The sequence below is a fragment of the Epinephelus moara genome, chromosome 5 (assembly GCF_006386435.1).
Source record: "Epinephelus moara isolate mb chromosome 5, YSFRI_EMoa_1.0, whole genome shotgun sequence".
In the NCBI taxonomy this organism is placed as follows: Eukaryota; Metazoa; Chordata; class Actinopteri; order Perciformes; family Serranidae; genus Epinephelus; species Epinephelus moara.
In genome coordinates this window covers 39,747,078-39,760,803 of record NC_065510.1, presented here as the reverse complement: position 1 = coordinate 39,760,803, position 13,726 = coordinate 39,747,078, and the positions used below count along the sequence as shown (strand labels likewise).

General features: G+C 39.4%; 2 protein-coding genes across 4 annotated transcripts in view; one reads left to right on the top strand and one right to left on the bottom strand.

Annotated features, from left to right (window-relative positions):
* Positions 1 to 3,570, bottom strand: part of klhl5 (kelch-like family member 5) — a 73,036-nt gene extending 69,466 nt beyond the window's left edge. The window contains exons 1-2 of one of the 2 annotated variants that reach the window (XM_050045082.1): positions 3,515 to 3,570; positions 31 to 91 (exon numbers count right to left, since the gene is read on the bottom strand). In XM_050045082.1, the coding sequence (XP_049901039.1) occupies positions 31 to 91; positions 3,515 to 3,557 (104 nt within the window). In that variant the 5' untranslated portion in view covers positions 3,558 to 3,570. The remainder of the gene's footprint in view (positions 1 to 30; positions 92 to 3,514) is intronic. The other variant, XM_050045083.1, reaches the window with a different exon arrangement.
* A 53-nt stretch (positions 3,571 to 3,623) lies between these two features.
* On the top strand, positions 3,624 to 13,716 carry LOC126390229 (uncharacterized). Of its 2 annotated transcripts, none has more exons than XM_050044452.1 (10): positions 3,624 to 3,898; positions 4,529 to 4,825; positions 6,025 to 6,321; positions 9,375 to 9,485; positions 9,608 to 9,661; positions 10,105 to 10,140; positions 10,255 to 10,293; positions 10,389 to 10,421; positions 10,511 to 10,558; positions 13,598 to 13,716. In XM_050044452.1, exons 1-10 carry the CDS (start codon positions 3,811 to 3,813, stop codon positions 13,651 to 13,653), a joined length of 1,059 nt encoding a protein of 352 aa, XP_049900409.1. In that variant the 5' UTR covers positions 3,624 to 3,810; the 3' UTR covers positions 13,654 to 13,716. The 2 variants fall into 2 exon arrangements, with proteins under 2 accessions (XP_049900409.1, XP_049900410.1); XM_050044453.1 differs by having other exon boundaries at positions 3,797 to 3,929.
* Positions 13,717 to 13,726: the final 10 nt, after the last annotated feature.

The following is a 13,726-nucleotide window of genomic DNA, read 5'->3' as shown; positions in this document are numbered from 1 at the left end:
CACGACGACTAAAGAAGAGTGAGAGCATACCTGTGTTTTTCTAAGCAGGTTTCAAGGCTTGAGGATCCTGGAGGGGTTTCCATCTGGTCCCCTGAAAAATGTGGAACACTTCAATTTCACTCTGTCACTACAGCCAATTTTGATCAGGCATTTCACCCTCCTCTGCTATCTTCTAACTCCCAGCCTCCATCTGTTCAGAGCTGTCAGATAGCAGCTCTTTACAAAGAAGGATAAAATGTCTGCTATACTGTCTTTTTTATCTTAAGTTTTCTTCATGCATTAAGTGAAATTCAAAAGGATCAAGTCAGTTTGATTAAGAGGTTAAACTTATCTTTCAAGAGCATCCCAGCTGGCACCAGACATCATCACTATGACGTCAGAAAGGCATTGAACTCTTACTTCAGACAGACGTTTAATTTTGGTTGGAATGAAGGAATGATGTGGACATTAACATTATGATATTTTACAGATATTGGGTTTTGTCCTCTATACCTTATGGCTAAATGTTGTTATTCTACATCAAAATGACGTTGGCATGAGATGTTTGGAAAACATTGGCTTTTGGTATTTAACCAACCAACACTAAGACTTATTAATTTTTGTATGTTGAGGCTGATTGCTGCACACCGATTAATGACTCAGAGGTCAGAACACAGATTAGCTTCCACTGAGCTTCTTCAGGAGGGAGGTAATGCCCTGCTGAAGGAAACCTCAGCAGGGTGGGCATTGACAGAAGCAACTGCACACACACACACACACACACACACACACACACACACACACACACACACACTGCTATTGCATATGCCAAAACTCTGTCAACAATCACAGGTAGTATGGTGGTTGATACATTTCAGCCATACTCTCAAAATATTTGGAAACGCTTCAAGTGTCAAGCAGCTTTGACTGAACATAAAAGGACAGAAAATGATTTTCCTTTTTTTTTTTTTCTTAGTTTTGGCAGCTTCCATCCCGTTCTAAGCTCTAGACTGAGCCCTGAGAGAGACAAGCCGCTGTGGAGTGGAGATAAGGCTCCACCTGCCAGCCATGCTCATCACTGTGTTTGTGTTTGAGTATGTGTGTGTTTGTCTGAGACTCTGTGTATGTGTGTGCAAGTGTGTTTTGCCATCCCAGGTCTGCCAAGATAAGTGGCTCTCAGGAACCCAACCGAAAAATCTGAGCTACACTAAAAACCCAACAGAGATCAAGTCAAATGCTGCAAAGGAAAAAATACATATTTCTCCGGAATAGCATGAAATGAAAAACGATAAACGGAAAGGTAATTTCCTCTGCAGCAACAACAGAAACACCTATCAGCTCTCTGTGCTGTGATAACATTAATTAAAGTGAGTGGCAGCTGGCCTTAGGTCTGTGGAAGCTCAATTCTGTAAAAAAAAAACATCATTAAAAGCAATTACACTAAGTCATGATTATGAGAGACCTCATTATTATGACTTAGTATCTCATACTTATAACTCAGCCTATCATGTCATAATTATGAAAATCTTTCTCAAACCCTTGATTTAATACTCACTATCTTTGATTTATAATCTCATAATCATAAATTACCTTCTCAAAATGATGCCATTTTATAATTGTTTGATACACTTTCTCATAATTATGAGAAACATATGAAAAATGCTCTCATAATTATGCCTAGGTATTAGATACTTATGTCATTATTATGACAAATGTTCTCATAATTATGGCTTTCTTATTAATTATAAGATGGTATATCATTATTATGAGATACAAAGTGATAAATATGAGAAATTGACTTATCTCATAAATGTGAGACAACTTCAACATCATGTGATAGTTCCTAATAATTGTGTAATACTAAGGCACAAATATGAGAGATATTAGACATTCTGAGATAGTATCTGTATTAATCTCAAGGCAATTGAAGCGAATGCAACTGGACTTAGTTTTGTCTAACTAAGTCCAGTTGCGTTCGATTCAATTGCCTTGAGATAACTATGACCTGGATAAATGAGAATATCCACAGGCTATCTGTATTAAGTATGAGCTACAGGATCATAATTATCAGATACACAAGGCCCAGTTCCATTTCTTAATTTTACCTCTACCCCTCGTTTTTAGGTGCCACCTTTCCCTTTGGAACAGAGTTACATGGGGTTGTGGTAAAATCTTCACCTGTGTAGTGGGACAACCCTTTAAGACCCTAATACAGCATCAGTGGTCGTTGATGGTGGTGATTCCATAAATAGACACCATGAATGTTGCTGGACATTGCAAATATGTGGTGATTTTTCTTGCCTGGGCGTTAGGCTCATCCTTTTGCAGCTGTTAGGATGCTTTTTATTTGTTAATAACTTAGATTCCATGCTATCAATCAATCAAACAAACAGTCATCAAATATAAAAGAATGTTGTTTCATTACCAGACAACTAGCGGTGCTCTAACGTTAGCAACCTGGGCTCCTTCACTGCCAGTCTGCACTGATATTAGACATAAACTGTATAAAATAGTGGATGTACCAACTGTGACATCACCCCAGTGAAGTTGGGATTTGTGGGGATTAATTCGCTCTTGGAGGCAGCCTCAAGTGGCCTTTAGAGGAACTGCAGTTTTTTGTTGTTTAATTTTCTGCAGTTTGCTTCATTTTTTCATCAGGTTGCCGCTGGACTTCAGTTGAATTTAGATGTTGTATGCCATCAAAGGGGGAGACTGTGACATAGAAAGATGTCAAAATGTGGCACTGTCATGCACAAAATAAACAATAGCAATGTAACATTAGCTAGATATCTAGTTAGCTACCAAGACATCGGCATAAAAGCATTTTTTTTTTGTTTTTGTTATGCTTGTTATAAAGAAAAGGCCACTATATGCTGTAACGACATTACCTAATATAATATGATTGTTATCGGAATTATTGAATCTTTACTTCAAAAGAACATTTGTGGTTTTCTTTTGTTGCCCATGCAGTCATCTTGCCAATGATTTCTCATAACACTCAGTGTGAAGTGTGCCTCTGAAACCCTCCGTTTGGAGGGCCATGTAGCCTCTGTCATCTGTCCCAACAACATTCAAGACACCCTGCCTCTATAGGTGAACACACAGAATTGAGGGGTAAGGGCTAAGTGATAGGAGCAAAGAGTGTATCAGCATCAGGTTTAAGTCAAAAATTTTAGATAATTTTGGTCACAATCATGCAAAAGTGTTTCAGACTTATGAGATAATATGTCATAATTATGAGTAAAACATAGTATAGTAGTATTAATGGGCTTCCACTGAAGAGTCACAAGTTTTCCTCCTTAACTTAACATCAGCAATTGAAACTGTGTACAGTCAACATAGATGATTCTTGTTTCCCTTGTTTTGTCATGTTGAGGTATTAACAAACATTTCTTTGTATCTTTATTTTACACAAACAAATTGAAACCCTAAGCTGATGTCTCTTTACAGATATACACCACACATGTACAAAACCGTGTTGATCATCTATCTATGATCCACACCCAACACAACACACACACACATTTCTACTTACATTCTGTTGCCAGAAAGTCTTTGCTGTATGTGTTGCTCTCCATTTCTCACTCTTTCTGAGAAAATGGCAGGAAGTGTAATAGGAAGTGAAGTATTGTGTACATGTGCCTCGTTGCGTTGTTGCCTGCCGTGGCAAGAGTTATGAAAAATATTACTTAGACTCTACTAAAGGCTCCTCTGATGCAGGATGTTGAATGTGTTTGTTAAAACTCAAGAAAAGGAAGCAGATACCACGAGCCACAAGTCATGAAGAGCCACATGAAGAAATGTATGATTGTGTGATCTTATGGTGCAACCATGACGAGAGCAGCACTCGTAAAACTCCTCATCCTCGTGATCCTTGCCTTTATCATCTGCCTCCCAGAATTCTTCACATTGTATAAAGGTGGGTTTATCCAAAACAGCTTTGGGTCAAGGTATGTGCACTCTGTTTTTTTTTTTGTTTTTTTTTACAAACGCTTCACTATCATTTTGCAACCACTAGAAGTATTAAAGAGGAATCTGTATTTGCTTTGGCTCAGTTTTCCTAGAGGTTTTGTTCAAACCTTGCATCAAAAGTCAATCTTTAAAAAAGGAGTAAACTTTATTTTGTTGAGTCGCTTTGTCCTGTTTCTTTCTCCTCATGTAGATTCGGTCTGATGCAACCCCTACCTTTCTTTCTTTCTGAGCTATAAATCACTCCCAAATATAGCTCCATGCAACGCTGAGTGACTGACAGCCGCTTTGAAAATGCTTCCGTGTTGTGTTGCCTTGAAAAGCTTCTTTCTCTTATTGAGAGCAGCTTGCTTTAGCCTTTGTACTGAGGCACGTGTTTGCCTTCAATGGTTTTGCATTCTGTCTGAGCCTCTCCTGCCTGTGTTTGTGTGTCAGATAGAAACTGGAGGCAACAGTTTCCATTTTGAGATCTTGCTCTGATTCTTGACTTGAGAGCACTTTGCGTTTTTTACCCCCAGCTCTTAGCTTGCTCCCACCAAGAAATCATTCTGAATATTCTGTTGTTCATTCTCTTTTTCAGTATTAAAAGTGAAATTCCTCTGCTTTCCCTACCGACCCTGTGAGCGAGGGAATCAGGTGAAGAAGGGGGAAAATGGGAAGCTTGGGGATGCTGAAAGTAGGAGAAAGGATATGTGCATCCCTTCGCAGACTCCAGGAAGTGAAAAGTGGGAGCAGGCCTGCACAGAAGAGCTTCAAAACAACACTACAGATCCTGAGTCAGACTACAAGAGAGGAGAAGTAGACCCAGAAAAGAGCTGGTTCATGTGTGAAACAGATATGGACATGACAGAAATACAAAGCAACATCTCATCTTCAGGTATTACGCAGTTTTTAAAGATAAGCTTTTGTTGCTTTTAGCCATGTGGCTTTATGGATGTCAGTTGGTCCACCGCTTTAGTCCAGACTGAAATATCCTGACAACTATTGGATGGATTGCTATGGAATTTTATACAGACATTAAAATTTCCCCAAACTGTTCTCATGCCTAGGTTGTCAAATACCAACACTTCGTCACGCCCCTCTGCGTCTGATATCAACGCACAGTGCACCCCTTAGCATCTCTATGTGACACACAGGTGAAAAATATTGTAGCACCTAGTAATTGTTGTGAAACAGTTGTGATCGTTTAGGCAACAAAAGTACTTGGCTAGGTTAAAAAAAGATCAAGTTTTTACTACGACCCTTCCACCTCTCCTCCCTCACACCCTATGCAGATTTTCTCTCTCTTAATGCTGTGTTATTTGCTCTCAAAGTCAGGTTTTGTTGCAGATGGGTTTGCACTGGAGTTAGCTGAAAACCCAGTGGGTCTCATAAGGATGCTAAAGGGTGCCTTTGGCGTTCAGGGACATGACAAAATGTCAGTATGGAAACTAAGAAATGAGAGCAGAGAATTAAGTCCTATCCTGTTATGTACAGTACATTCTTTGTATAGTATGGCAGCAGTAGCTCAGTCTGTTGGGAATTGGAGGGTCGTCAGCTCAAGTCCCCGTCCAGACCAAATATGTAGCGTGGACTGGCAGTTGGAGAGGTGCCAGCTCACCTCCTGGGCACTACCGAGGCACCCCTGAGCAAGGCACTGAATCCCCCCAACCACCTGGGTTGTCATGAATGTTGAAATAAGCTATAGAAACCAAAACTGTTTTTTGTTCCAGACTGTAAACATGTTTATTTCTGCTGGTAAGTTGGGCTTTTTAACATGGGGGTCTATAAGGATTGACCCACTTTTGGAGCCAGCATCAAGTGGCCATTTAAGGTACTGCAGTTTTTGGTACTTCGGCGTTAGCTTCTTTCTCACTCCTGGAGGTTGCCACGTGGGAAAAAATTATACCTGCTAACATCAGCATGTTAGCATTGTCTGTGTGAACTTGCTGACATGATCATGATAATTGATAAATAATCTGTGCCCAAGGGTGCACTTACTAGCTTTCTGAGTTTCAACTACATAATACAGTTTTCCTCAGCAAATGTACCTAGCACGGCTGTAATCTATGCATTCATCTGTCTGTCCACTCACAGCTTTAAAAGTACATTTGGAGATGTCAGTGGAGCTTCAACTCAGAGATGCAGAGACCCTGAATCTCACCTTGTACAGCCGCAGTAATCACAGCTCCTTACACCTCCACCCACCTGAGGAGGGGGAAGAAGAGGAGGAGAAGGAGAGGGATGATAAAGGACAGAGAAAGGCATTTTACTGCTGTCTCCCTGTCCCGCCCACCTCGGAGTCAGCCAATCAAAGCCGTTGTCTCCTTTGGCTCGCCAATCAAACAGTTTTGACTGCAACAGCAAAGGAAAGGCTGCTATGGAAACGGAAAGGTCGGTGTCAGGATGAGAGAGCTCTTTGTTCCCCATGCGGTCATTGTGGCTTTACTCTAAGACTAGAGAGAGGAGAGGAAAGAAATGGGCCAATCAGTTTTCATTTTAGGTTAAATTGATTCAATCTCATTCAAACCCGTCTTCTCTCTCAGTCCACAGTGGAGTCATTTTTTTCAATAGAACAAATTTCTCTCAATTCTTCTTCTCTCAAGTCCAATCTCAGCTCTGTGACTTTGTTTCCCTTCCTCTCTCTGTACTGTATGATCCGAGAGTTACAGTACATCTTAATCTGCTGTATCTCCAAGGCTGTATTGATTCTGGCTTGCTCTCTTTCTATTCGTCACTCCAACACTCCCCCAAGCTTAAAGCTAGTCATATTTTCCAGTGTGTGCGCTGAAAGCTGGATATCCATCTCACTTCCATTTTTCCACCAAACTTTTCCATACTCTCCCTTTCTGTTCTTTTCCGCTCCTATTTGTCGCTGTGTATTATTTCTTCAGTTTTGTCTCATTTCTGTCTCTGGACGGATTTATTTCCTCTGTTTGTTTTCTACTCTCTTGTGCTCACCAAGAGTATATGTGAGGTGAGTCAGTGCAAAGCACCAAAGGAAAGCAGACAGGAACTGTTCAGGGATTACTGATAAAATGAAGGTGCAAAAGCTTACAGGCAGACAAGGTTAAGGGTTCAGGCTGCAGTTTCAGGGTTCAGATGGCTGGAAAGCAGGGCACAAAGCAACACTGACAATCTGGCAACTGGAAAAGGGGCTGGTATATATACTGACAATGTTATGGAGGAGGCTTCTAGATTCCATTAATCAATCAATCATGTATTTGTCAAATGGAATTATACGAAGTACGAGTCTAGTGAGATGTGATCCTATCAGCTTCTTTAACTTGTTCATTGTAATTTAGTCTTTGTTTGGCATCTTCTTACATTGTTGGCTGCTGCTTTATAATGGTGGTGTCTGCTTATGGAATTATTTAACCGTCCACACATCCCAACCTCAACAAGATGGCCGTAAGGTGTATAGCAGCGATCCACATCAGAAACTGGACAGCACCTCACATTTCCATCATCACAATAGTCAAAAAATATTTATTATTTGTAATGATGCCTCCTCTCTTTCTCTCCCAGAGTGCTCTGCTCTATGAGATATATATTGTTGGCATATAGAGGGGAGTCACCTGGTTCATTGGTGCTGTCCAGGATTAAGCTAAGTTTCAGTGAATCTAAGAAAATTACATTTGCTGATATCCCGTTGGAAACAGATGCAGCATGGAGGTCGTTGTTCAGCTGGTGCCCATCTTCTCCATCTTTTCATTGATGTTTACTTCTGCTTACATATGAAAACCTTGACCTGGCTAAAGTTTACAGACTGGTGGGTGGATTTCCTTATCTAGATCTGTGACTGGCAGCCACACACTACCACTTCCACCCCTGCTCAAAAACCCCCCCAAAAAACATTGCTAAGCACTCACTGGCTTCTGTCCGTCTTCATGATGGCCTAGCCTCTTAAATGTGAATATATTCTGGTTTCATTACTCCTCTATGACAGTAAACTGAATATCTTAGGGTTGTGGACAAAACAAACATTTAAGGACATCATCTTGGGCTTTGAGAAACACTGATCGTCACTTTTTACCATTTTCTGACATTTTACAGACCAAACAACAAATCAATAAATTGAGAAAATAGTCGGCTGATGAAATTACAGTAAAGATAATTGTTAGTTGCAGCTCTACTGCAGTTGAAGAGACAGCTCATATGGACTAAGAAGTTGCTTGTAGTTGCTTTGTGTGCGTGCAGCTATCTGCAAGTGCCAAACAATTCTATTAGCAATTGTGTGGTTTATTATGTTTTGGCTACGAATCTTTAATATTTCATATTCTCCATTGCTGTTAATGAGAGTAAGTGATAAAAGTCATATGTGTTAAAGTGGAAAACTTGCCAATAATTTGCCACTAATTATGTTTAGAGATGCATTTGGTTATCATTTGGCTTTATTGACTTTCAGTAGAATATGCTTGGGTTATAGCTTTACTTATCTGTTCCTTTGTATAGAACCATAAATTAACTAACAAGTGGACAAATGGAGTGTGGTGACTTGTGCGGTTAAAACAATTTAATGCCTCTTCCCTAATTAGACGTCTGTGGCTACTGACTATACCAAACCTGACATTTTAAAGGTCACTGAGAGTCAGTTCCTGAGACAGGTGAAGCTTAGTAGAGACGCAGGGGTATGGGGGAGTGGGGAAGAGGCTGGAAGGAGGGACAGAAAGATAGAATGGGCAAAAATAAATGCAACTGAGGAAGCCATTGTGAAAACACCCTTATCTTTGTATCTCCTCTTTTTAGATAACAATGTGTTGCTCTTTGCACATCTCATGATGAGACGACTTTTTTAGCGTTGAAACGATCATTTAAAGCTACAGTTGGTAACTTCATGAAATAACTTTTTGTCATATTTGCTGAAACTGTCACTATATTCTGACAGTAGTACATGACAGATAATCTGTCAAGAAATCATGTTCCTCCTCAAACAACCAATCAGAGCAGAGGAGTCTCTAATGCAGCTGTCAATCATGTCAGTTACTGCTCATGAACTGTGGTCGAACTGTCAAACTAGGCAACGCTGATCAAATATGAATCAAGATTCTGTTACTGCATTACCTATTTCTCACCTAAAATGTTTCCTAAAGTCAGGAAATTTGCTACTGCTGGTGAGCGGTGCTTTTTTCTTTTTTTTCCTCAATAAAAATGACCAACTACAGCTTTAATGCCAAACCTATGCTGGTTTCAGCTTCATTTATGGGAGGATCCTTCTCTTCTTTGTCTGTAAATCAAATATTTTAAGGCTTGGGAGTTGGGGAAAACAAACAATTTTCAAGAATCTGCAAGCTTGAATTTTGGACAACTGTGATGGACTAAAAAATGTAGTGTTTAATCACAGGAATAGTTGACAGATAAATCAGTAAAGAAAACAATAGTTGTTTCAAGCGCGGGCCTTTTCTGTGACCTAAATCTGTCTCTGTTTGAATCCCTCTGTCCTCCAGATGAGTGGCAGTGTATGTTCAGGGTGATCTGGCTGGCTCTGCTGTGTTTGGTGATGCTGACTATAGTCACGACTGTGCTCGGACAAATTTACTTTAGGGGACACCTGTGCAGTAAGAAACACGCATACGTGCACACACGCACACACACACACACACACACACACACACACACACATGCACATTGAGTTAGTTTGATCTTTTGAAGATGACCTGAAAATGTTTATTTTCTCCAGAAAAGCCCAAGGTACAGACTATTGGTTACAACATCACTGGCCAGCAGTTGAACGGTAAATTTGAATTTGTGTCCTCTGAATTTTGCTTGAATACAACTTTCTACTCTACTTCACACTTTCCCATATATAAAGTTCAAACTGTGTGTGCAGACATATTATCAACGCAACCTGTGGTCAAGTGTTCATCTTACAGTCAGCATGAAATTTTGTAATATTCAGTTCAGTTCAAAATATTTTGAATTAAAAAAGGTAAATGCACATAAACAATTAAAATCAATTCACACACATAAAAGCAATCAAATCAGAATAAAGAATAAATAACATGTCATAGCAGATGTCAGGGCCCTGTGAGCACTGAGTCTGTCCTTTCTCAGAATTATACCTTTTTTAAAATTGAGGCAGGTAGACAAATTTTAGCTTTCAGTACAACTCTTTATGAAATGAAAAATTATAAATATGCATTATATGCTGTATGTTTCTAATTGTCTTTAAACTAGATGGTGAGAAACACTCAGAGATCATCCTTTCCAAAGGTAAATTGTTTTGGTAAATTACACATAAATAGTCCATAAACTCTACATCATTATTTTTGGCATGATTTTAAATGTAATGAATTTAGATACTAATGAGCTTTTATTGTCCAACAGGGATGATCCCTCAGTCCTATCAGTCCCGACCTTGGTCAGGTCAGTTCCTAAATGCAAACACACAGTTTGGATTAAAAAAAAAATTGATTAATCTGTCCTTTCAGTCCCTTGACATGTTTTTCTTTAATGGACAGGACTGTCACCCATTCAAGAAGTTGACACTCAAGGTAGGAAACTGTCCCATACACAGTTTAACAAATAAAGAGATCTTAGTGATTAGTTTAATGTGTTAATAGTCTTCACATGCATTTTTCAGATGAGATAGAAACTCTGCTGGACGGAAATGTCGACCACTGCTATACAGGTAAACATGTTAACTGAAAGAAGATACTTTTGGTGTGTTTTTTGTTCCTAAATTGGTTCTGATCGTGTTAGGTCACATGAATTAAATAGCCTGGCGTCTTACCGATTCGACAGTAGGCTAGAATAAAACATCCCCAAAGCAAACAACAGAACACAGAGAGTTGTATAAATAATATAAACTCCGCCGTAACTACAGATACAACCAGAAACAAAAACAGAGCTTCTCAAGTTTTACGCGCAATGTAGCGCACACACACACTGCTCTGTACAGAAGGATAAAACTGAAAACCATAAAACGTCAATTTAAGGCCTAGTTCCAATTAAACATGCAGTTCCTTATACTAGTCTGGTGTGGCTACACATTTGGACAAATAAAGGCCTGTCTCAATTAGACGCCTGGTCTGGTTGCCAAGCAGTTGTTTTTATAGAAATTCTTTGGATGTATAAAACCAGATTGTTGATAACCTTAGATTGTGCATACAAATATAAATGTTTTAACTTCTGTCAATACGGAGATGCTACACATCGTTAGCTACGCTGATTTCATTTTACTGAAACAGAGCACCAGAGAAGACTCCTCAGGTTTAGCAGCATGACAAAAAAAAACTCAAGTGGTGACCAGAGTTGGGTATAACGCTTTACAAAGTAATGCGTTAGAGTACTTTGATTACTTTTTGCAGTAACGAGTAACCTAACGCGTTAGTTTGCTGTTTGAGTAATCAAATACTTGAGTACATTTTCAAACAGGACATCAGATACTTCCATTAATTTTAGAACGCTGGTCCTTCAGCTCCGAAACAGCAACGACTGTCTTTTGGTTCTAATAACGGAGATAACGTTGAATCTATCAGTCCGAAAGAAGCCATGAAGCTTGTGGCTCGCTACGTGGTCGGAGAAATGCTGCCGTTGTCTACGGTGGAGTCTAAAAAAAGGTGGAGGAGGACTCGCTGACAGACAGGTCAGACTCAGGACTTGCATTATGCCTGGTACACACTACATGACTTTTCTGCCCTTTCTGAAAGTCACTATGTCACATTACACGATTGTGGAGTCATAAAATCGTGCCGTGACTTGGCCGACAGACATGACACACTACACGCTGGTACTCACCAATTATCCTCGGTCTTCTTTCACAGCGTGTGATGTCATCGGGTTATTCTTGTTCTATTTTTATTACTTTCACTATTATTTCAGTCACTGTGTCTGTTCATATGCCAGCCCAAATGTTGTTGTAGTCACTTAAAAGCGTCAGCAGATGGCAGGAGCTACATTTGAAGTACTGTACGTAAACATTCAAGCTACTGTATCCTCCACAACCAAGTTCCTACAAATGTTTCAGAATAAAAGCCTATTTAGAAAATTGAGGGATTCTCTCAGCCGAGGTTATAAGGCGATTTTAATTTGAAACAAATTCAGGAAGTGTTGAGTTTGAAATGATGGCGCGATATGTTAACTTTATAAAGACAACGGGAGCGGATAAAAAAATAAATAGCCTATATAAAGATACAGAGGGATTAATAAATAACGGACCGTCAATTTTGTTTGAACATATTTCACATCTTTGCTGAGCAACAGTTGTGTGTCAAAGTAATTAAAGGCCTGTCCCATATGGACACCTGTTCCTAAACTAAGCCTGTTGAGTTCATTGATTTAAGCAAATAATAGCCAAGGCTACTAATTGAAGTTTTACGGTAACTCAAAAAGCAGCTTTGATCAGGATTGTCACAAACAGCAGAGAGTCCTCACACTACTCACTGAAGGTAATAGTTCCTCTGTGGAGGCACTGCATGAACATTTTAGCATTTAGCATGATGACCAGTCACAACATGAACTGCACCTGTTGGTGACGCTGCATCTTAGGTGTGTTTGACTTGGCATGCTCGCTGGGTGGTGCATTAAATCAGCGAATAATTAAGGTAGCTCCAACCTTTTTTCTTTTTTTTTAAACTAAAGCTAACTTTAACCTCCTGAGACCCAAATGTTTGTTTGGTATGCATTTTTAATTTCTCCTAGCTATTTGTAATTAGTAGGACCTGATAAGTATAAAAACCTAAACATTATCAACGATAATAAAGTCCCAATGTCTTTAAACGAGTACTTCCTAATTAACAGTGTCGTAGTTTGTTACTGTTGCTAAAATTGGTCAAATTTGTTGCCAAACAAACATTCTTAATAATAAATAAACAAGTTTCAATCATAGAATGTGATCAGGTTTTGGACGTTGTCCACTTTTGTGTCAGGATTGGCTGCAGACTGACTCGGCCGAGATGGCTGCCATCTTGTTTTTACGCGGATTAGTGTATTGTGCTCTTACCACCACTAAATAGCACAAAAAAGTGTCCATGAACGAGGACAATAGGTCTAAGTTGCATTGATTGCATTTTTGTACTGTTCACTGAATTGTATGTTATATTTTGTATTACTAATCTGGATCTGCAAAGTAGCCTACCACTATCTCAAACTAATGTAGCCTAACTGAAACTGTGAGTGTAGTAAAGTATAGAGTACAAAATTGAATTACCCAAGCTAAGTACAAAAACTTGAAAACCATAGTTAAGTAGGCTACAGTACTAGAGAAGATGTACTGTTATGTGTAGCATGTGATTTTATGTTTTTATGGTGTATGCTTCATTTCTTCTGGACTATTATCGTAAGGCAGCAACACTTGTGCAGCTCCTGAGTCCGAGACGAATTTACCTACAGGGACAATAAAATATATTGCATCATGTCAGATCGTATCGTATCGTATCACATCGTATTGTATCGAATCACATCGCATTGTATCATACTAGTTAGTTTTCAGCACTGACACTTCCCACACAGTTCTTCCATCCTCTCTTTTAGATGATACTGAATCTGGTCCTAGATTCACTGTAATTTATCCTTTATCCGTATTTAGTGTTTCTAATATGATCAGCAGCCTGAATGAATTTACTATACATGAAATGTCATGCAGAGTCAAGATCACCTCACCCTAACTCTTCTCACTGTCATTTAACTCCAGTGTGTTTATTGTATTTTTTATCATGTCTATCTTTAGCACATCTGCATCATCGCTGCCATCCCGCCACATCCTTCACAGAGGAGCAGGCCTGATGACAGAGGAGCAACCAGAGGAGCACACAAATGGCCTCAGAGTGGACTGGATAAAAATAAAAATGACTGCTTC

Excerpts from the sequence above, each read along its gene's own strand:
- LOC126390229 (XM_050044452.1), top strand. The coding sequence starts at position 3,811 with ATGACGAGAGCAGCACTCGTAAAACTCCTCATCCTCGTGATCCTTGCC. Across the intron at positions 9,486-9,607 it reads CTTTAGGGGACACCTGTGCA|AAAAGCCCAAGGTACAGACT; the intron begins GTAAGAAACACG and ends TATTTTCTCCAG. Across the intron at positions 10,141-10,254 it reads AGAGATCATCCTTTCCAAAG|GGATGATCCCTCAGTCCTAT; the intron begins GTAAATTGTTTT and ends ATTGTCCAACAG.